The sequence below is a fragment of the Trichomycterus rosablanca genome, chromosome 18 (assembly GCF_030014385.1).
Source record: "Trichomycterus rosablanca isolate fTriRos1 chromosome 18, fTriRos1.hap1, whole genome shotgun sequence".
Classification (NCBI taxonomy): Eukaryota; Metazoa; Chordata; class Actinopteri; order Siluriformes; family Trichomycteridae; genus Trichomycterus; species Trichomycterus rosablanca.
Genome location: NC_086005.1, coordinates 18,913,163 through 18,936,057, shown reverse-complemented (window position 1 = coordinate 18,936,057; position 22,895 = coordinate 18,913,163). Strand labels below are relative to the sequence as shown.

General features: G+C 41.6%; 1 protein-coding gene across 3 annotated transcripts in view; it reads left to right on the top strand.

Annotated features, from left to right (window-relative positions):
• pi4kaa (phosphatidylinositol 4-kinase, catalytic, alpha a) overlaps nt 1-19,578 on the top strand; it is a 91,949-nt gene extending 72,371 nt beyond the window's left edge. For 2 of the 3 annotated variants that reach the window (XM_063013669.1, XM_063013667.1), the window contains exons 41-55: nt 502-669; nt 2,627-2,680; nt 2,776-2,896; nt 4,309-4,438; nt 4,542-4,612; nt 6,066-6,138; nt 6,254-6,324; nt 8,680-8,780; nt 8,872-8,976; nt 10,734-10,859; nt 10,979-11,099; nt 13,663-13,822; nt 14,520-14,609; nt 15,931-16,014; nt 17,712-19,578. In XM_063013669.1, coding sequence (XP_062869739.1) covers nt 502-669; nt 2,627-2,680; nt 2,776-2,896; nt 4,309-4,438; nt 4,542-4,612; nt 6,066-6,138; nt 6,254-6,324; nt 8,680-8,780; nt 8,872-8,976; nt 10,734-10,859; nt 10,979-11,099; nt 13,663-13,822; nt 14,520-14,609; nt 15,931-16,014; nt 17,712-17,763 — 1,527 coding nt within the window. In that variant the 3' untranslated portion in view covers nt 17,764-19,578. The remainder of the gene's footprint in view (nt 1-501; nt 670-2,626; nt 2,681-2,775; nt 2,897-4,308; nt 4,439-4,541; nt 4,613-6,065; nt 6,139-6,253; nt 6,325-8,679; nt 8,781-8,871; nt 8,977-10,733; nt 10,860-10,978; nt 11,100-13,662; nt 13,823-14,519; nt 14,610-15,930; nt 16,015-17,711) is intronic. The other variant, XR_010015219.1, reaches the window with a different exon arrangement.
• Nucleotides 19,579-22,895: the final 3,317 nt, after the last annotated feature.

Genomic DNA, 22,895 nt, shown 5'->3' with positions numbered 1-22,895 from the left:
AGATCTTCATCAGTGGTCACAGGACACTGCCCACAGGGTGCTGTTGGCTGGATATTTTTGGTTGGTGGACTATTCTCAGTCCAGCAGTGACAGTGAGGTGTTTAAAAACTCCAGCGGCACTGCTGTGTCTGATCCACTCATACAGCACAACACACACTAACACACCACCACCATGTCAGTGTCACTGCAGTGCTGAGAATGACCACCCAAATATTACCTACTCTGTAGTGGTCCTGGGAGAGTCCTGACCATTGAAGAACAGCATGAAAGGGGGCTAACAAAGCATGCAGAAAAACAGATGGACTACAGTCAGTATTTGTAGAACTACGAGGTGTTTCTATATGGTAAGTGGAGCTGATAAAATGGACAAGGAGTGTAGAAACAAGAAGGTGGTTTTAATGTAATGGTTGATCGGTGTAATGCCTAAGTCAGAATGAAGGATTTGAAAGATCTGGCTGACTGTTGCTGACTTTTTTTCCTCTTGTCATTGTAAATTTGCAGTTCCTTGTGACCTGGCACACTATTGACGCCGACTCACCTGAATTGAGCCACATCCTTTGCTGGGCACCTGCTGACCCCCCCACGGGCCTGTCCTATTTCTCCAGCATGTATCCTCCTCATCCACTTACCGCCCAGTATGGGGTCAAAGTGCTACGCTCTTTTCCTCCAGTACGTACATGTAATTTGTCAATGTCTTTCCACTAGTAACATATATGTGAAATAGGACACAATTTATTGGTACATTATTATTGCAGGGATAAGCCTATAGTGTTAGATAATGTTAACAAACATATGACTACAGACCAGGATGACAGAGTGTTTGATATTATTATTTTATATGGGGCAGTGGTAGCCTAGTGGGTATAGCTTTGGGCTATCAACTGGAAGATTGGCGGTTCAAATCCAGGCTCTGCTATGCAGCCACTGTTGGGTCCTTGAGCAAGGCCCTTAACCCTGTCCGCTCCAGGGGCACCATACGATGTTCATGTGTATATGTATATATGACAAATAAAGGATATCTACATATATATCTATATTTCAGCATTTGCAATCATTAAATATCAATGTACTAGAGTACATTATCGACATTTTATTACATTACAGACTCATTCTATAATAGATTGAGTTCATTTTTTGCCTCAAACATCTGCACACAATCACCAATAATTACCAAGTGAAACCAGGGTTTAGAAAATATGCAATTTTATTTTACTGAGAAAAATGGTTTATTCAGGGGTTACATATCTGTACACATCTGTAGCCTAATACTTGGTTGATGCACCTTTGGCAGCAATTACAGCTTCAAGCGTCTTGGGAAAGAAGCTACGAGCTTGGCACACTTGTTTCTGGACATTCCTCTTGGCATATCCTTGCAAGCTCCGTCAGGTTGGATGGGGAGCGTCGGTACACAGCCATTTTCAGCTCCTTCCACAGATGTTCGATTGGATTCAGGTCTGGACTCTGGCTGACTTTCTCTGAAGCCACTCCTTTGTGCTCTTGGCTGTGTGTTTGCCTCGCTCTGGAGCAGGTTTTCTTCAAGGATCTCGGTGTGCTTAGCTGCATTCATTTTCCCTCTATCAGGACTAGTCAACCCGGTCCCGCAGCTGATAAACATCATGACATGGCATTAGCCAGGTGATGAGCGGTGCCTGGTTTTCATAGACGTGACGCTTAGTATTCAGGCCAAAAAGTTCCATTTTGGTTTCATCAGACCAGAGAATCTTGTTTCTCATGGTTTGAGAGTCCTCTAGGTGCCTTTTGGCAAACTCCAGCGGGCTGTCATGTGCTTCTTACTAAGGAGTGGCTTCCGTCTGGCCACTGTACCATAAAGGCGTGATTTGTGGAGTGCTGCCTGGATGGTTGATCTTCTGATAGGTTCTCCCATCTCCACAAGGATACGCTGGAGCTCTGTCAGAGTGACTCTCGCGTTCCTGCTCACCTCCCTGGCCAAGGCCTGATCCCTGATCACTCAGTTTGGTCGGGTGGGCAGCTCTAGGAAGATTTTTGGTGGTTCCAAACTTGTTCCATTTACGAATGATGGTGGCCACTGTGCTCTTTGGGATGTGTAAAGCTGCAGCAATTTTTCTGTACCCTTCTCCATATCTATGCCTTGACACAATCCTGTTTCTGAGGTCTGCAGATAATTCCTTTGACCCCATGGCTTGTAGTTTGCTCTGATATGCACTGTCAACTGTGGGACCTTATATAGGCAGGTGTTGGCAATCCCCAGTCATGTCCGATCAATTAAATTGACCACAGGTGGACTCCAATTAAATTGTAGAAAAATCTCAAGCAGTATCAGTGAAAACAAAATGCACCTCAGCTCACTTTTGGGTGTCATATCAAAGGGTGTGCACACTTGTGTACATATGATATTTTACATTTAAATTTTTTAAAAATTAGCACAAATGTCTAAAAACCTGCTTTTACTTTGTCACTGTGGGCTATTTTGTGTTGTTAAGCAGTTCACACTTCACCGAGTTGCCTCCGAGTGTGAACCAGTGTGAACTAGGCATTAAGCACAAGTCATCATACTAACCAGTCCTACTATTTTTTGGTAATGATACTTCAATAAATATTCTCACTTGTAAATAAAGTGGCACCTTTGCTTTGTTCTCTTTGACAGGACGCAATTCTGTTCTACATTCCTCAAATTGTGCAAGCGCTCCGGTATGACAAGGTAAAACACCTGAAACCAGCTCACTACTTTTGTAAGCAGAACCATAACACCTTTCTCATCAGGCGTAACATTCATTCCTCTTTGTTCCAAAACAGATGGGCTATGTGCGTGAATACATTCTGTGGGCTGCACAGAAGTCCCAGCTCCTTGCACACCAGTTTATCTGGAATATGAAGACTAACATCTACCTGGATGAAGAGGCGCACCAGAAAGATCGTAAGTGCATCATAAAGTGGTCACAAACAATAAAACGCTGGTGCTTGGTGGCACAGCATCCCAGCTATGCTGTTCCCCGGCTCGGCAGAAACAAAATGTCTCTGTGTTGGAGGGAGCTCAAGATACAATCTGGGAATTGGATATGACTTGATTACTAGGAAAAGGGGAAAATGCAAAATAGAAATAAATAGCCGCTCAGGTGGCGCAGCGGTAAAAACACACGCTGTTTACCAGAACTGGGATCTCGAATACATTGTATCGAATCTCGGCTCTGCCTGCCGGCTGAGGCTGAGCAACCACATGAACAACGGCCTGTTGTTCAGATAGGGGTGGGATTAAGCCGGATGGGGACTCTCTCTCAGACGAGTGCAATTACGACCTCTGCTGGCTGGTTGGTGGCGCTTGCACGGAGATGGGAAAGGAGTGCGGTAGAGGGTGTGGCTCTCTGTACACAGCGCTGTACTGCACTGCACTCATCAAGTGTAGGTGATAAGATGTTCGAATGGTGTGCACGTGTCGGAGGGGGCGTGGAGCAGCCTCATCCTCCCCAATCAGGAGCAGGGACCAGCATTAGTGAGAGGATGATTGACGGGCAGAAATTGGATGCGCTAATGTGGGAGAAAAAAATATATATTTATAGAAATAAATAAACCAAAACAACAAAACTCTGGTTCATTAGCAGTTTTTACATATTGTTGTGGGTGGCACAATGGCTAATTGGGTAGCACTGTCGCCTCACAGCAAGAAGCTCCTGGGTTTGATCCCCAGGTGGTCGTATGTTTAACAGACACGGTTGGCTGTGTTTAAGAGAGCAAAGGTCGGACGGGGATTTTCCTGATTGCGGCATCAAAAACGCGTCTTGCTGTCCAGTTGAGGTGCCAGCATGAGTAGTGGAGGACCTGCGTTGGGCATGGCGTGCTTGTTTGTTCTCTGAGAATGCACACATTTGCACACGTCAGAGGGTGAATGTCCTAGTTCGTGGCTCCTTTTGGCCAGCATGTGATTGGTGCAAGCAGCAGAGAAATTGAATTAGGGAATTAAACGCTAGTGCACCAGAGCTGGGATTTCGAATACATCATATCGAATCTCAGCTCTGCCATCCGGCCTCTGTGCAGGCGCCATCAATCAGCCAGCAGAGATCGTAGTGCATCAGTTACGAGGAGTCCCTATCCGGCTTAATACCCCACCCCTATATGAACAACAAACCAATTGTTGTTCATGTGGCCGCTCAGGCCAGCCGGATGGCAGAGCTGAGATTCGATGTGATGTATTCTAAATCCCAGCTCTGGTGCGCTTGCGTGTGTTTTTACCGCTGCGCCACCTGAGCGGCCGTTAACCTTCAGTATTTATTAGATACAAATAACTAATTTTGTTTGTTTATTCTTGTTTTTTTTTCTGATTCTGGTATACAGCGGATATTGGCGAGCTGCTAGAGCAGATGATGGAGGAAATCATAGGCTCTCTGTCCGGCCCAGCCAAAGATTTCTACCAGCGCGAGTTTGACTTCTTCAACAAGATCACTAATGTCTCTGCCATCATAAAGTAAGCTCCCCTGCACTAATTAGTGATCTAATAATTGTTGTATTCAGCTGTAATTTTTAGTATACTGTACAATGTGTAAACTTATCCACTTTCTTTTGGTCAGGCCGGTTCCAAAAGGAGAGGAAAGAAAAAGGGCTTGTCTGAAAGCCTTGTCTGAAATCACAGTTCAGCCAGGTGAAGTTTTTTGTTTATTTAGTTCAACTGTGCTTCACTATTTAATTTGGACCTAACTTTTTTATGTACAACCCCAAATCAGAAAAAGTTGGGACAGCATGGGAAATACAAATAATAAAAAAAACACAGAGTTTCTTACCTTTACTTTGACTTTTATTTAATTGGAGACAGGATGAACCTGAGATATTTCATGTTTTGTCTGCTCAACTTCATTTCATTTATTAATTATATTATTATCCATTCCTGCATTTCAGGCCTGCAACACATTACAAAAAAGTTGGGACAGTAAAGCATTTACCACTTTGTAATATTGCCATTCTTTTTCACCACACTTAAAAGACGTTTTGGCACCGAGGAGACCAAGTGATTTAGTGTTTCAGCTTTTATTTTGTCCCATTCTTCCTGCAAACACGTCTTAACATGTGCAACAGTACGGGGTCGTCGTTGTCTCATTTTTTGTTTCAAAATTCTCCACACATCCTCTATTGGGGACAGGTACTTTTCTGCATTAATGCTGCCATCACAGAAGTGTAAATGACCTTTGCCAAGGGCAGCCTCATACCATGACAGACCCTGGCTTTTGCACTTGTTGCTGATAACAGTCTGGATGGTCCTTTTCGTCTTTGGTCCGGAGCACACAGCGTCCATTTTTTCTAAAAAAAGACCCGGAATGCTGATTCATTTGACCACAATACACGTTTCCACTGTGTGATGGTCCATCCTAGATGCCTCAGAGCCCAGAAAAGCCGACGTGGCTTCTGGACATGGTTAACATAAGGCTTCATTTTTGCACAGTAAAGTTTTAAGTGGCAATTATGCATGTAACTCTGTATTGCACTGATTGACAAAGGTAAGTAGTAAGTAAGTAATCCCTCACCCATTTGGTTATATCAGCTATTGTTGAGTGGCGGTTCTTGATGCAGTGCCGTCTGAGGGATCGAAGATTACGGGCGTTCAGCTTAAGCTTCCTCCCTTGGCCTTTACGCACTGAAATTCCTCCCAATTCCTTGAATCGTTTAATGATATTATGCACTGTAGAGGGAGAAATATGCAAATCCCAAATATTCTTTGAGGTACATTGTTTTAAAACATTTAAATATTTTTTTTATACATTTGTTGACAAACTGGAGATCCTCTGGCCATCTTTGCTCATCAAAGACTCACTAACAGGTGCCGTGATGAAGAGATAATCAGTGTTATGTTCGGCTGTGCTTTTTAAATTCTTTGAACAATTGCTCTGCTTTTCTGGAACATACTTTTTATTGTATTCTTCTGTAATTCATCTGTATTTGTTTTTTTTGTTGTTGTTTTTTTTACATTAATCTAAGTTCTATATAATTTGTATTTGTTAAATTTAATTGAATTGAATTAAACTGAATTACATTTATATGAAGTTGTGCTCACTATAAAGTCTCTTATCTTTCCCTTTTTATTGTTGTTTTTGCTCTTCCAGGCTGCTACTTACCAAGCAATCCTGAAGCCATTGTTCTAGATATTGACTACAAGTCAGGAACTCCTATGCAGAGGTGAAGTATCAGAAAGATTATTCATTATTACTGTAATAGCACACCTAATTATATTGCCAATATTTATGTACACGAATTACATTGTCCTTTTTTCATGTGTTCTTTACTTTCATAGTGCTGCCAAGGCTCCTTATCTGGCAAGATTCAAAGTTAAGCGGTGTGGAGTGAGTGAACTTGAGAAAGAAGGTATTTAGTCTTTTGCAAGTGATTGATCTCTTGTGATTTTTACTCAAATAATCATAGAATTTTTTTACATTGATGCCATATGACTCAAACATCTACACACAATCGCCAATAATTACTCCGTCAGGTTGGATGGGGAGCATCAGTACACAGCTATTTTCAGATCCTTCCACAGATGTTTGTTTAGGTCTGGGCTCTGGCTGGGCCACTCAAGGACATTCACAGACTTTCTCCGAAGCCACTCCTTTGTTCCCTGACCAAGGCCCGTCTTCCCCGATTGCTCAGGTCTAGGAAGATTTTTGGTGGTTCCAAACTTCTTCCATTTACGAATGATGGTGGCCACTGTTCTCTTTGGGACCTGTAAAGCTGCAGCAATTTTTCTGTACGGTGTTCTCTAGATCTATGCCTTGACACAATCCTGTTTCTGAGGTCTGCAGGCATTTAGCAGACGCTTTTATCCAAAGCGACTTACAGTACTGACAGTATACTGTCTAAGCAATTGAGGGTTAAGAGCCTTGCTCAAGGGCCCAACAGAGGCTATGGTGGGGCTCGAACCAGCGACCTTTTGATTACCAGTCCAGCACCTTAACCACTAGGCTACAACTGCTCCAAATGAACCTCTGTGAGTTTCACACGTTGACCAATTGAGGCATCACTGGGATGGCAGGTGTTGGCAATCCCCAATCATGCCCAATCAATTTAATTTACCACAGGTGGATTCCAATTAAATTGTAGAAACATCTCAAGCAGCATCAGTGAAAACAAAATGCACCGCAGCTCACTTTTGGGTGTCATATCAAAGGGTGTGCACACTTGTGTACATATAATATTTTACATTTTGATTTTTAATAAATTAGCACAAATCTAAAATCTAAATCTAAAAACCTGCTTTTACTTTGTCATTGTGGGCTATTTTGTGTAGAATTCTGTGCAACAAATTAACTCAATCTATTAAAGGTGAAAGGGGTGTGCAGACTTTCTGGCTTGACTGTATGTAGAGTGCAATTTTTGCTGTGCATTTTTGTCAACACCTTGGCTTTCATTGGGTTTGTGGTATCTGGCTATGAAAAAAGTTTAGAGTTGCTAGACTCTAGAGAGTTTAGAGTTTGTTTTAACAGTGGACACATTAACAGATCATTTATCTGTTTATCTCCATATTAAGCATTTTCTACATTGTGCTCTTGGTAGGATCTGTGTTGTCAACCATCCCTAGTGCAGTTCCAGCCAGCAAAGGCTGTGATTGCAGGAGTAATAAGGAAACTCGTTTGACCATACCCTCCCTCAAGACATAGTCAGTCATTTCTTGCCTGGTCGATAGCACAGGTTAGATTCAAACTTGAGGTCTCAGGTCAGGTGTCCAAATACTTTTGGCTATGTAGTGTACTATAAGTGAATAATAAAGACGTCAAGCTGATTCCAAAAGATGGCGATAATGAGTAGAATAAAACATTTACCTTTTTATATTTTTGAGCCCCCTTGATATACACTGATCAGCCATAACATTACAACCACCTCCTTGTTTCTACACTCACTGTCCATTTTATCAGCTCCACTTACCATATAGAAGCACTTGTAGTTCTACAATTACTGACTGTAGTCCATATGTTTCTCTGCATGCTTTGTTAGTCCCCTTTCATGCTGTTCTTCAATGGTCAGAACTCTCCCAGGATCACTACAGAGTAGGTATTATCTGGGTGGTGGGTCATTCTCAGCACTGCAGTGACAATGACATGGTGGTGGTGTGTTAGTGTGTGTTGTGCTGGTATGAGTGGATCAGACATGGTAGTGCTGATGAAGTTTTTAAACACCTCACTGTCACTGCTGGACTAAGAATACTTCACCAACCAAAAATTTCCAGCCAACGGCGCCCCGTAGGCAGCGTCCTGTGACCACTGATGAAGGTCTAGAAGATGACCAACTCAAACAGCAGCAATAGATGAGCGATCATCTTTGACTTTACATCTACAAGGTGGACCAACTAGGTAGGAGTGTCTAATAGAGTGGACAGTGAGTGGACACGGTATTTAAAAACTCCAGCAGCGCTGCTGTGTCTGATCCACTCATACCAGCACAACACACACTAACACACCACCACCATGTCAGTGTAACTGCAGTGCTGAGAATGATTCACCACCTAAATGATACCTGCTCTGTGGTGGTCCTTTGGGGGTCCTGACCATTGAAGAACAGGGTGAGAGCAGGCTAAAAAAGTATGTAGAGAAATTGATGGACTACAGTCAGTAATTGTAGAACTACAAAGTGCTTCTATATGGTAAATGAAGCTGATAAAATGGACAGTGAGTGTAGTCTTTGTATCAGCTGTGCCCGAATGTAAATATTATTCATTTGTCATTATAGGTCTGCGATGCCCCTCTGATTCTTTAGAAGATGGTGACGAAGACTCAGAGAAGGTGTGCTGGCAGGCAGCCATCTTTAAAGTAGGGGATGACTGCAGACAGGTTAGTCTCCATCCAAGCAGCTCAAGACGTAAGCTCTTCAAAAAAGGATTTAATAGTAGAGGTTTAATAATGAAAAAACTTACTGTGACAGGACATGTTGGCGCTGCAGATCATCGGGCTCTTTAAGAACATTTTCCAGCTGGTGGGACTGGACCTGTTTGTGTTCCCCTACAGAGTGGTTGCCACAGCACCTGGGGTAAGTCCTACTGCAGTGCTCTATTCAGTGCATGCTTGGTTAAATGACTTCTGAGGGCTGTGTGTTAAGTTTTATTCCAATGATCATGCTTTTGTCTTTATTGTCGGTTGATTGTAAGCCTTTGTCGGCTTTCACATGTTTGATCCCTTGAGGGCTTACGCAGATGTTTTTCAACAGGAGTCACCATTTACAGAATTTACCATGAATGTAGTCAAACACTAAGATGTGGTTGTGCCTAAAGCTTCCTCTGTTTTCCCTATAAGGAATAGGAACATTTTTATGGTTAAAAGTATGTGAACCCCACTCCTAACAGATTTCATCCTGTTTAACCATAGCTGTTCCCCTGTAAAGCAAGGCCTTAAAGACATACACTATATTGCCAAAAGTATTCACTCACCCATCCAAATCATTGAATTCGGGTGTTCCAATCACTTCCATGGCCACAGGTGTATAAAACCAAGCACCTAGGCATGCAGACTGCTTCTACAAACAAAGAATGTGTCGCTTTCAGGAGCTCAGTGAATTCCAGCGTGGTACCGTTATAGGATGCCACCTGTGCAACAACCCAAGTCGTGAAATTTCCTCACTACTAAATATTCCACAGTCAACTGTCAGTGGTATTATAACAAAGTGGAAGCGATTGGGAACGACAGCAACTCAGCCACGAAGTGTTAGCCACGTAAAATGAGCGGGTCTGGGTTTGGTGGTTGCCAGCAGAACGGTACATGTCTGACTGCATTGTGCCAAGTGTAAAGTTTGGTGAAGGGGGATTATGGTGTGGGGTTGTATTTCAGGAGTTGGGCTCGGCCCCTTAGTTCCAGTGAAAGGAACTCTTAATGCTTCAGCATACCAAGAGATTTTGGACAATTTCATGCTCCCAACTTTGGGGATGGCCCCTTCTGTTCCAACATGACTGTACACCAGTGCACAAAGCAAGGTCCATAAAGACATGGATGAGCGAGTTTGGTGTGGAAGAACTTGACTGGCCTGCACAGATAGAACACCTTTGGGATGAATTAGAGCGGAGACTGTGAGCCAGGCCTTCTCGTCCCACATCAGTGTCTTACCTCACAAATGCGCTTCTGGAAAATGGTAAAAAATTCCCATAAACACACTCCTAAACCTTGTGGAAAACCTTCCCAGAAGAGTTAAAGCTGTTATAGGTGCAAAGGGTGGGCCGACATCATATTAAACCCTATGGATAGAGAATGGGATGTCACTCAAGTTCATATGTGTGTGAAGGCAGACGAGCGAATACTTGCAGTATAGTGTAGTTTGACTCCAGTAGCCTGATCAGAGAACCTGACTTTAACCCCACTGAGGATGAATTGAAATAATAGTTGGTAGCCAGAACGTTGGTAGCCAGAACATCAAACATCACTTCCCAAATTGTGACCTCACAATTATATATTAATGCAAAACATTGTGAAAGGCGTGTCCAAAAGAGCAGAGGCTACTATAGCTGTTGATGGTTTTGGAATGGGGTGCCCAGCCACATAGTGGAAAGTCGCACACCTGTCTCATACCATCCAGAAATGTCTAGCATACTTGCCAAACAGGTTTGAACCCAGTATGACAGAAACCACTGAAATAAAGGAAACATCATGTTCCTAATCATGTCCCAGTATATAAGGGCAAGGTACCTTTATTTAGTTATGCATTCAGCTCATTACTAAACACAAGCACAACATTATTAGTCAGAGTGCCTGCAAAAATGATTGGATATTTATTCATTCTAATGTTGATTTTTTTTGCAGTGTGGTGTAATTGAGTGCATCCCAAACTGTAAGTCTCGGGATCAGCTGGGCAGGCTGACCGACTTTGGCATGTACGACTACTTCAGGAACCGGTACGGTGATGAGTCCACTCTGCACTTCCAGCAGGTGATTAATTCTTATTGCATTTTAAATAACGTGAATGAATATTAGTGTTTGACAAATGTACAAAAATTCTTTTAATATCTGGTCATTTAATAGTGTTGTCTGTTTTCTGTGTCCGACAGGCCAGGTATAATTTCATCCGCAGCATGGCTGCCTACAGCCTGCTCCTCTTCCTGCTGCAAATTAAAGACAGGCACAACGGCAACATCATGCTGGATAGCAAAGGCCACCTGATCCACATTGGTCTGTTTGAATTTCTAAAACATTAAAAAACCTACATTATTGCAAACCACCTATTTTTTGTACAACCCCAAATCAGAAAAAGTTGGGACAGCACCGAAAATGCACATAATAAAAAACCACAGAGTTTCTTACATTTACTTTGACTTTTATTTCATTGCAGACAGGATGAACCTGAGATATTTCATGTTGTCTGGTCAGCTTAATTTCATTTATTAATAAACATCCATTCCTGCATTTCAGGCCTGCAACACATTCCAAAAAAAGTTGGGACAGTAAAGCATTTACCACTTTGTAATGTTGCCATTCCTTTTCACCACACTTAAAAGACGTTTTGGCACCGAGAATACCAAGTGATTTAGTGTTTCAGCTTTTATTTTGTCCCATTCTTCCTGAAAACACGTCTTAAGATGTGCAACAGTACGGGGTCGTCGTTGTCGCATTTTTCGTTTCAAAATTCTCCACACATTCTCTATTGGGGACAGGTCAGGACTGCAGGCAGGCCAGTCCAGCACCCGTACCCTCTTCTTCCGCAGCCATGCTTTTGTAATGTGTGCAGCATGTGGTTTTGCATTTTCTTGTTGAAAAATGCATGGAAAAGATGACATCTTGAAGGCAGCATATGTTGTTCTAAGATCTCAATGTACTCACACACAGAAGTGTAAATTACCTTACCTACCTGAAATCGATTCAGGATCAGTTGGTGATCAGTGCTTATTGATGGACTGTCCGATGCTCAACTTGCAGATCTTTGTTTTTCACACTTATACTCCTAAGTGATAAGGAGATATCTTCTCTCTCCCTAAGAAAGCAGAGGATACTGATGCTATTGTCCTACAAATTATACATAGCAGACGCTCTTATCCAGAGCGACTTACAGAAGTGCTTCCACAGTAAACATTTCACTACTCTAGTTTAAGTAGACAACAGTCCTGAGCACAAATCTGCTGAAACCCTCTAAGAACAAATAAGAAATTAATAAGAGCGTTAGTATGTACATGTTAGTTCTCAGCTTGAGTGCTTAGTAAAGAGATGCATTTTTTGAAGACGCTGAGAGACTCGGCTGTTCGGACAGACAGAGGAAGTTCGTTCCACCACTTGGGTGTCAGTACAGAAGCTAGTACATCATATAGCGTCTTACAAAAGTCCTGTGAATAAATGATGAATAGAGGAATGTGTGATTACGTTATTCCTTTAGAGGCTCGTATGCCTAGCATGTTCTGGAACGCTGAGATCTGTATCTTTATGGCAGGACATGTTCAAGATGAGATCATCGTAAAATTTAGAGCAACAGGATCAGTAAATCAAGCTGGGTGCATTTTGCCATAAATACTACAGTGTTTAGGCCACACCCATTGCTGTGAGGTATCTAGATTATCTATATACAATCAACATGCTTCCAGCCTTGTGGCAACTGTCTGGGGAAGGCTCTTTACTGTGGCTCATATAGACGTGTTTTGACGAGTTCGGTGTCCTGCACAGAACCCTGACCTCAGCCTCTCTGAAAACCTGACTGAATGGGCACAATTCCAGATAAACATAATTTTGTGAAAAGCCCTTTAAATAAAGTGGTGGGGAAGGTCAACTCCAATTAATGCCCATGTTTTTTAAACAAATTCGTTATTAGGTGCCCATATACACCGATCAGCCTTAACATTAAAACCACCTCCTTGTTTTACACTCACTGTCCATTTTATCAGCTCCACTTACCATATAGAAGCACTTTGTAGTTCTACAATTACTGACTGTATTCCATCTGTTTCTCTGCATGCTTTGTGAGCCCCCTTTCACCCTATTCTTTAATAGTCAGGACCACCACAGAGTAGGTATTATTTAGGTGGTGGGTCATTCGTAGCACTGCAGTGACACTGACATGGTGGTGGTGTGTTAGTGTGTGTTGTGCTGGTATGAGTGGATAAGACACAGCAGCGCTGCTGGAGTTTTTAAACACATTACTGCCACTGCTGGACTGAGAATAGTCCATCAACCAAAAATATCCAGCCAACAGCGCCCTGTGGGCAGCGTCCTGTGACCACTGATAAAAGTCTAGAAGATGACCAACTCAAACAGCAGCAGTAGATGAGCGATCGTCTCTGACTTTACATCTACTAGGTGGACCAACTAAGATAGCAATCTAATAGAGTGGACAGTGAGTGGACACAGTTTAAAAACTCCAGCAGTGCCACTGTGTCTGATCTACTTATACCAGCACAACACACACTAACACACCACCACCATGTCAGTGTCACTGCAGTGCTGCGAATGATCCACCACCTAAATAATACCTGCTCTGTGGTGGTCCTGTAAGAGTCCTGATCATTGAAGAACAGCATGAAAGGGGGCTAACAAAGCATGTAGAGAAACAGATATACTACAGTCAGTAATTGTAGAACTACAAAGTGCTTCTATATGGTAAGTGGAGCTGATAAAATGAACAGTGAGTGTAGAAACAAGAAGGTGGTTTTAATGTTATGGCTGATCGGTGTATTTTGGCTGTATAGTGTAAATAAGAAAATGAGAACCAATAACCTTTATTAAATAAATTTCATTTTTTTGGTGACTGTAGACTTTGGTTTCATGTTCGAGAGTTCTCCAGGAGGGAACCTGGGCTGGGAACCAGACATCAAGCTGACTGATGAAATGGTGATGATCATGGGAGGCAAAATGGAGGCCACTCCATTTAAGTGGTTCATGGAGATGTGTGTGCGTGGATATCTTGCAGTAAGGTGAGACATGCGCCTTGTGAATATTTTAGACTAGGAGGTATGAGGTGTAAGGTTAAGAGTTAGGGCTTTTTAAGCATACATGTACACCGATTAGGCATAACATTATGACCACCTTCCTACCCCCTTTTGCTGCTAAAAAAGCCCTGCAACTGCGATGCACTGTGTATTCTGACACCTTTCTATCAGAACCAGCATTAACTTCTTCAGCAATTTGAGCTACATGAGCTCGTCTGTCGGATCGGACCACACGGACCAGTCTTCGCTCCCCACGTGCATCAGTGGGCCTTGGCCGCCCATGACCCTGTCACCGGTTTACCACTGTTCCTTCCTTGGACCACTTTTGATAGCTACTGACCACTGCAGACCGGGAACACCCCACAAGAGCTGCAGTTTTGGAGATGCTCTGACCCAGTCGTCTAGCCATCACAATTTGGCCCTTGTCAAACTCCTAACACATCAACTTTGAGGATAAAATGTTCACTTGCTGCCTAATATATCCCACCCCTAACAGGTGCCATGATGAAGAGATAATCAGTGTTATTCACGTCACCTGTCAGTGGTCATAATGTTATGCCTGGTCGATGTAAGTATGTATAGATAATATATAGACAGATCAACACTATATTATAAAGGTGTCAGCTTTTCACTTTCTTTCTCCTCATTCTGTTTTATCCCTCCCTTCTTTATCTCATCTTAGGCCCTATATGGATGCTGTAGTGTCTTTGGTGACCTTGATGCTGGACACTGGCCTTCCATGCTTCAGAGGACAGACCATAAAACTGCTCAAGTATGTTGTGTAGCCACTCGTTGTTGTTTAATCAACCTTACAGGTGTCCACTGTAGTCATGTGGCCAAAAAATTAGGAAATCCCCTCTACCTAGTCACTATTTATTCTACATCAGGTGCTTAAATGTAAATACATTTAAACATACAGAGAGTAGTAAAATGTACTCAATAGTTTGCAACAGACCATAAATGAAAAGTGAGATACATAAATATGTATAAAATAATATTTGGTAAAGGCCGCTCAGGTGGCGCAGTGGTAAAAACACACACTAGGACACCAGAGCTGGGATCTTGAATACATTGTATGGAGTCTCAGCTCTGCCTGCCGGCTGGGCCGAACAGCCACATGAACAATGATTGGCCTGTTGTTCATATAGGGGTGGGGCATTAAGCTGGATATGGACTCTCTCATGACGGATGCAGCTACGACCTCTACTGGCTGATTAATGGCGCCTGCACAGAGATGGGAAAAGAGTGCTGTCAGGGTGTGTCTCTCCGTACACAGTGCTGATCCGCATTGCACTCGTCAGAGTGTAGGTGACAAGATGCATACGGCATGCTGCCCACGTGTCGGAGGGGGCGTGGGTTATCTTCGTTCTCCTCAATCATAGCCGTGGCCGGCATTAGTGGAGTCGGGCAATTGGACGCGCTAAAAGGGAGAAAAAAAGGGAAGACAAATGCATAAACATAACAGTAAAAACGGAGAGCTTTGCTTCATAAGAATCGACTCCTGACTCACTTACAGTGATATTGTGAACAGAGCATCTCCCACTATATACCTCTCTTAAAGACACACACACCCATGTCTTATAACAACAGTCACTGTTTTTGTCACCGATTTATCTTCACTGTTAGCCTTATTTTTAAGTTTTGCTAGCCAACAGTCCTTTTTTCAGACTGAACTTAATGACATTAAACGTATGTGTGTGCGTAGTCAGTGAGACTAATTAAATATGTCTCATGTGGGTGAAAAATGAATTGCTTTAGTTTTAGAAGTAAACCCCACAGGTTAAAAACCCCTGCTTCAGAGTAAAGACCATAACTGCCTGAATATGTTGTGTGTTCAATTTATGCTGTTTAATCAACCATGTTGGTGTCCACTTGGCCTATAGCCATGTGATCTGTATAGATAAACAGATAAACACAGGTTGTACTGTACTGACGGGCTCGGTTCCCAAAGGAATGGAAACTACTATAATACCAAATAGAAATTAACTTCGTATTATGTACTACAATGATTTTTTTTGTCCCAGTTGTCCACAAACCTTTGGCCATATGGTGTAAAACAAAAACTATGAATATGTGTTGTTTGTATGTTACAGGCAAAGGTTTAATCCCAACATGAGTGAAAAAGAGGCTGCAGCATTTATGATCAAAGTCATCGAGCGCTGCTTCCTCAGCAGCAGGTACACACTCACTGCTTTCACTTGTTTTACATTTAAAATTTTGGTCATTAAAGGTGAATATTTCTGTTGATTTTACTTTTATAAATGAGTAAAAATTACAACCCCAAATCAGAAAACGTTGGGACAGTATGGAAATGCAAATAAAATAATACAGTGTTCCTTACATTTACTTTGACTTTTATTTGATTGCAGACAGTTTGAACCCAAGATATTTCATGTTGGGTCTGCTCAACTTCATTTCATTTGTTAATATATCTTTATTACTGCATTTCAGGCCTGCAACACATTCAAAAAAAGTTGGGACAGAGGCAATTTAGGGCTAGTAATAATTTGAAAAAACTAAATACAGGTGATTGTAATCATGGTTTGGTACAAAAGCAGCATCCAGAAAAGGCTGAGTCTTTGATGAGCAAAGATGATCAGAGGATCTCCAGTTTGTCAACAAATGTGTGAGAAAATGATTAAAATGTTTAAAAACAATGTACCTCAGAGAAAGATTGGAAGGGATTTGCATATTTCTCCCTCTACAGTTCATAATATCATTAAACGTTTCAAGGAATCGGGAGGAATTTCAGTGCATAAAGACCAAGGGCGCAAGCTTAAGCTGAACACCCGTGATCTTCGATCCCTCAGACGACACTGCATTAAGAACCGCCACTCAACAATAGCTGATATAACCACATGGGTGAGCGATTACTTTGGCAAACCTTTGTCAAGCACTACAATACAGAGTTACATGCACAAATGCCACTTTAAACTTTACTGTACAAAAAAGAAGCCTTATGTTAACCATGTCCAGAAGCGGCGTTCACTTCTCTGGGCTCGGAGGCATCTAGGATGGACCACGTGTATTGTGTTCAGATGAATCAGCATTCGGAAAAAATGGACACCGTGTGCTTTGGACCAAAGACGAAAAGGATCATCCCGACTGTTATCAGCAACAAGTCCAAAAGCCAGAATCTTTCATGGTATGGGGGTGTGTCAGTGCCCTTGGCAAAGGTCATTTACACTTCTGTGATGGCAGCATTAATGCAGAAAAGTACATTGAGATCCTAGAGCAACATGTGCTGCCTTCAGGACGTCATCTTTTCCAGGGATGTCCATGCATTTTTCAACAAGACAATACAAAACCACATGCTGCACACATTACAAAGGCATGACTGTGGATGAAGAGGGTACAGGTACTGGACTGGCCTGCCTGCTGTTCTGACCTGTCCCCAATAGAGAATGTGTGGAGAATTTTAAAACGAAAAATGTGACAACAACGACCCCGTACTGTTACACATCTTAAGACGTGTTTGCAGGAACAATGGGACAAAATAAAAGCTGAAACACTAAATTCTTTACTGTCCCAACTTGTTTTGGAATGTGTTGCAGGCCTGAAATGCAGGAATGGATATTTATTAATAAAATAAATTAAATTGATCAGACAAAACATGAAATATCCGAGGTTCATATAATAAAAACCAAAGTAGATGTAAGAAACTGTGTTTTTTTTTTATTATTTGCATTTTCCGTGCTGTTCCAACCTTTTCTGATTTGGGGTTGTATTTCCAGAGGACAGATTTCCAGGCACTAGAGACTGCATTTATGTCTTGAAAACAATCCACGTCTGTGTTAAAAAATGATTAGACCAGTTTATTGTATTAGTTTATTTTATTTATGTTAACTTGTCTTTGCACTTTTTTCTGTTCCAGGAGCAAAACCTATGACATGCTACAGTATTACCAGAACCAGATCCCATACTAATGGCATGACACCTGGTCCTCTTTTGCTTCCCTAGTACCTGTTTCTGTGACCCCCATGGCTATATCAGATACTGTCTATCTGTGAGGACAAGCACTTTATTTAATCCTAGTCCAAGTCACAGTGAAAATCATTGTAAAATGCAGCTGTTTTTTTTTTTCCTGGACCTGAAATTTTGTCATTTGCTGTACAAAATGCTGTATGTGTAATTTTATCTCTTTTTAAAGTGTACACTGTAATAGTGCACTCAGTCTTAATATAGCTTTTCCTTTTATTTTAGTTATCATTCCATTTTAAATGTGTATTGCTACATTCTGAACTGTACTTGGAAATTTAGGACTGTATTTTTATCAGCATCTTGATGACCTGAGCATCAGATTCATGTATTTCTTAATGCACTCCTATAATGTGCCCTGGAAGTGCATTATTAGGTCAAAATTGGTTCTAAAGACAGGAGCATTTTTGCATGTTGGTACTTTCCCAAAATGGTCAAAAGTATATAGACACACCATTAATTAAAGTGCATACCAGTCATTTGTGGAACAAGCAAGTTCCATAAACATTTGAAATTTTTCTTTTCTTGGTTGCAGCACGTTCTTCCAAGTCAGCACAAGAACTGCATCTGGGGGAGCTTTGTAGATTGGGTTCCTATTACTATATCCCAAGACTGTGATTCAGTGACCAGGATCAGCAGATATATAGTGTAAAACACACCACTATTTTACCCTGGTTTAAAAAAAACAAAATATTGTAAGCTTATGTTACACTGTCCACTGTTCACCGATCAGACATAACATTATGACCACCTCCTTGTTTCTACACTCACTGTCCATCTTATCAGCTCCACTGTAGTCCATCAGTTTCTCTTCATACTTATTTTACCCTGCTTTCACCCTGTTCTTCAATGGTCAGGACCACCACAGAGTAGGTATTATTTAGGTGGTGGATCATTTTCAGCACTGCAGTGACACCGACATGGTGGTGTTAATGTGTGTCTGCTGGAGTTTTTAAATACCATGTCCACTCACTGTCCACTCTATTAGACACTCCTACCTAGTTGGTCCACCTTGTAGATGTAAAGTCAGAGACGATCGCTCATCTATTGCTGCTGTTTGAGTTGATCATCTTCAAGACCTTCATCAGTGGTCACAGGACGCTGCCCACGGGGCGCTGTTGGCCAGATATTTTTGGTTGGTGGACTATTCTCAGTCCAACAGTGGCAGTGAGGTGTTTAAAAACTCCAGCAGCGCTGCTGTGTCTGATCCACTCATACCAGCACAACACACACTAACACACAATCACCATGTCAGTGTCACTGCAGTGCTAAGAATGATCCACCACCTAAATAATACCTGCTCTGTAGTGGTCCTGGGAGAGTATTGATCATTGAAGAACAGCATGAAAGGGTAGCCCCCTTTTCATGTAGAGAAACAGATGGACAACAGTCAGTAATTGTTGAACTACAAAGTGCTGCTATATGGTAAGTGGAGCTACTAAAGTGGACAGTAAGTGTAGAAACAAGGAGGTGGTCATAATGTTATGGCAAACTTCCTAAGTTTCAGCTCAGCTTGTTGCAGATCTTGGCCTGCAGATCTTAAATGATCAAATTAAATATATTGAAGTCTTATTTCAGGAAATGTATTTATATCAGTGTTGATTGGAATTGATTATTAGTATGTGTTGAATCATTTGACATTATAAAGAGAATCATTGTAGTATACAAGAGCTTGCTGAAGCTTATTTCATGTATGTATATATTATGTAATAGTATATGTGGTATAATTTGTGGGATAATTAAATGATCTAGATGATGACTGATGCAGGTGTCATTGAATTGTACTTTACTGGAAATGTTTTGATTAGTTTAATTCTAGTTTATGGTCACCATGTGTGCACAACATATTCTTTTTCTTTTTAATTCCAGCTGCTTTCCTATTTTTAGAGTTTGTTCTGATCTGCATATCAGATTTGGCACAGTTTTTATGCCAGATGCTTTTATCTAGGCTTGGGGCTGGCACTAAGAGTGCATTGATGTCCCTCAGACACAGCCATTCATGCAGAGATGGGGACTCGAGTCTGCGTCCAAGTTGCACGTAAGTCGCACACACAGCAACTTCGGACTCATTTCAAATGACTCGACTCATGACAAAAAAATTACTCGTAAACAACAGGAGTCCTTATCGTCAGCATGTGTTAACATTAGTTACGTATGACAGTATATATATATATATATATACAGTGGGGTCAAAAAGTATTTAGTCAGCCACTGATTGTGCAGGTTCTCCTACTTAGAAAGATGAGAGAGGTCTGTAATTTTTATCATAGGTACACTTCAACTATGAGAGACAAAATGAGAAAAAAAAAATCCAGGAAATCACATTGTAGGATTTTTAAAGAATTTATTTGTAAATTATGGTGGAAAATAAGTATTTGGTCACCCACAAACAAGCAAGATTTCTGGCTCTCACAGACCTGTAACTTCTTCTTTAAGAAGCTCTTCTGTCCTCCACTCGTTACCTGTATTAATGGCACCTGTTCAACCTCGTTATCTGTATAAAAGACACCTGTCCACAGCCTCAAACAGTCAGACTCCAAACTCAACCATGGCCAAGACCAAAGAGCTGTCGAAGGACACCAGGAAGAAAATTGTAGACCTGCACCAGGCTGGGAAGAGTGAATCTACAATAGGCAAGCAGGTTGGTGTGAATAAATCAACTGTGGGAGCAATTGTAAGAAAATGGAAGACATACAAGACCATTGATAATCTCCCTCGATCCCGTGGGGTCAAAATGATCATGAGAACGGTGAGCAAAAATCCCAGAACTACACAGAGGGACCTGATGAATGACCTGCAGAGAGCTGGGACCAAAGTAACAAAGGCTACCATCAGTAACACACTACGCCGAGAGGGACTCAAATCCTGCAGTGCCAGGCGTGTCCCCCTGCTTAAGCCAGTACATGTCCAGGCCCGTCTGAAGTTTGCCAGAGAGCATATGGATGATCCAGAAGAGGATTGGGAGAATATCATGTGGTCAGATTAAACCAAAATGGAACTTTTTGGTAAAAACTCAACTCGTCGTGTTTGGAGGAAGAAGAAGAACCCAAGAACACCATACCTACTGTGAAGCATGGGGGTGGAAACATCATGCTTTGGGGCTGTTTTTCTGCAAAGGGGACAGGACGACTGATCCGTGTTAAGGGAAGAATGAACGGGGCCATGTAATCGTGAGATTTTAAGCCAAAACCTCCTTCCATCAGTGAGAGCATTGAAGATGGAACGTGGCTGGGTCTTCCAGCATGACAATGATCCCAAACACACCGATCGGGCAACGAAGGAGTGGCTCCGTAAAAAGCATTTCAAGGTCCTGGAGTGGCCTAGCCAGTCTCCAGACCTCAACCCCATAGAAAATTTGTGGAGGGAGTTGAAAGTCCGTGTTGCCTAGCGACAGCCCCAAAACATCACTGCTCTAAAGGAGATCTGCATGGAGGAATGGGCCAAAATACCAGCTACAGTGTGTGCAAACCTGGTGAAGACTTACAGGAAACGTTTGACCTCTGTCATTGCCAACAAAGGTTATGTTACAAAGTATTGAGTTGAACTTCTGTTATTGACCAAATACTTATTTTCCACCATAATTTACAAATAAATTATTTAAAAATCCTACAATGTGATTTCCTGGTTTTTTTTTTCTCTTTTTGTCTCTCATAGTTGAAGTGTACCTATGATGAAAATTACAGACCTCTCTCATCTTTCTAAGTAGGAGAACCTGCACAATCAGTGGCTGACAATACTTTTTGGCCCCACTGTAATTCACATTACATGACAAGTGTTGTTTATTGTCACTCACTCTTGATGACATCATTAGCATGTGCCACTGATCTATAACTCATCCGCAACAGCCATTCAGAAATTAAAACACACTGATCTACTTAAACTTTTAGCATTTTAAAAATCATCTACTACTGCCACATCTAAAAACACAGTTTAAACACAATAAAAATCGCTTTATAAATCGCTTTATAAATTATAAATCGGACTTGGATAAATCGGTTTTGTCCCGGCTTGGAGTTCTCTCACCAACTAATCCATTAGTGTTATTAAATGAACCAAACTACACCGTTTCCCGTTTTCCTCTTCAAAATCCAGCAGGTTTTTTAATAAGCACGCTTTGGTTTTTAATAATCTAAAAACGTGACAGAACTTTACCGAAAAAATCTGAACTCTGCGTCTATTCTAATTGGTCCATCGCGTTTGATTGACATCCACATCTTCCAATTGTAGACACTTTGGAATATACTAGTGAAAATAGTGTGATGTTGTAGGTTCTGTATTTATTCCTTTAGAATATACAGTATGTTTCACAGTCTGAGCATTGTTATTTAGATAGCTACTTTAACCATGGTGCATTAAGACATGTATTATTACTGCTTAGTTGTTTGAGAGGAGAAATGATGGTATCGTATTGATATCGGTATCGGCAGATACTCAATTTGCAGTATTGGTATTGGACATAAAAAAGTGGTATCGAGCCAGCCCTAGTCTAAACACAAGATCAGTGCTTCTCTGGAGGCCTGATTGTATCTGCTTGTATCCAGGTCCGACAAGGTCTGTTTGGTCACTGCTTGCCTTGCTTCCATTAATATTTCATTAAGAGATTGCAGTGTGGCCTAGAAATGCTGAGGTCATCCATGAAGAGCTGTTTCCTCTATGGACTTCAATGTAGAAATACAAAAACTCATTAATTCACCAGCAGCAGTGTGTATTCCCCACTCACACACCTCTTCCAATCTCCAAAGGCTACATTTTTTCCACTTCACTCCTCTATTTCCCTTTTCCCCCTCATCTTTGAACCAGTACACGTACAAAAGGTGAAGCCTTTGGGCCCTGGTTGTTCCATCTCAGAATTGTGAGAGAGAGTACTGGTGGTCCTTCAGAAGCCTACACTGTCTCTTGGAATTTCACCTCCATCTATACATTAGGCCTAAATACAGCATTGCCATGGTAACTGGCTCCCTTGATACAGCTATAAGAGGTAGGGGGTGTAAACGTGTATGCAGCAGTAATAGGTACTCCCACTGAATTCTCCCATTTTCTCAAACATGCCCATTCGTTCACGACAAGGCAATTTTCAGAA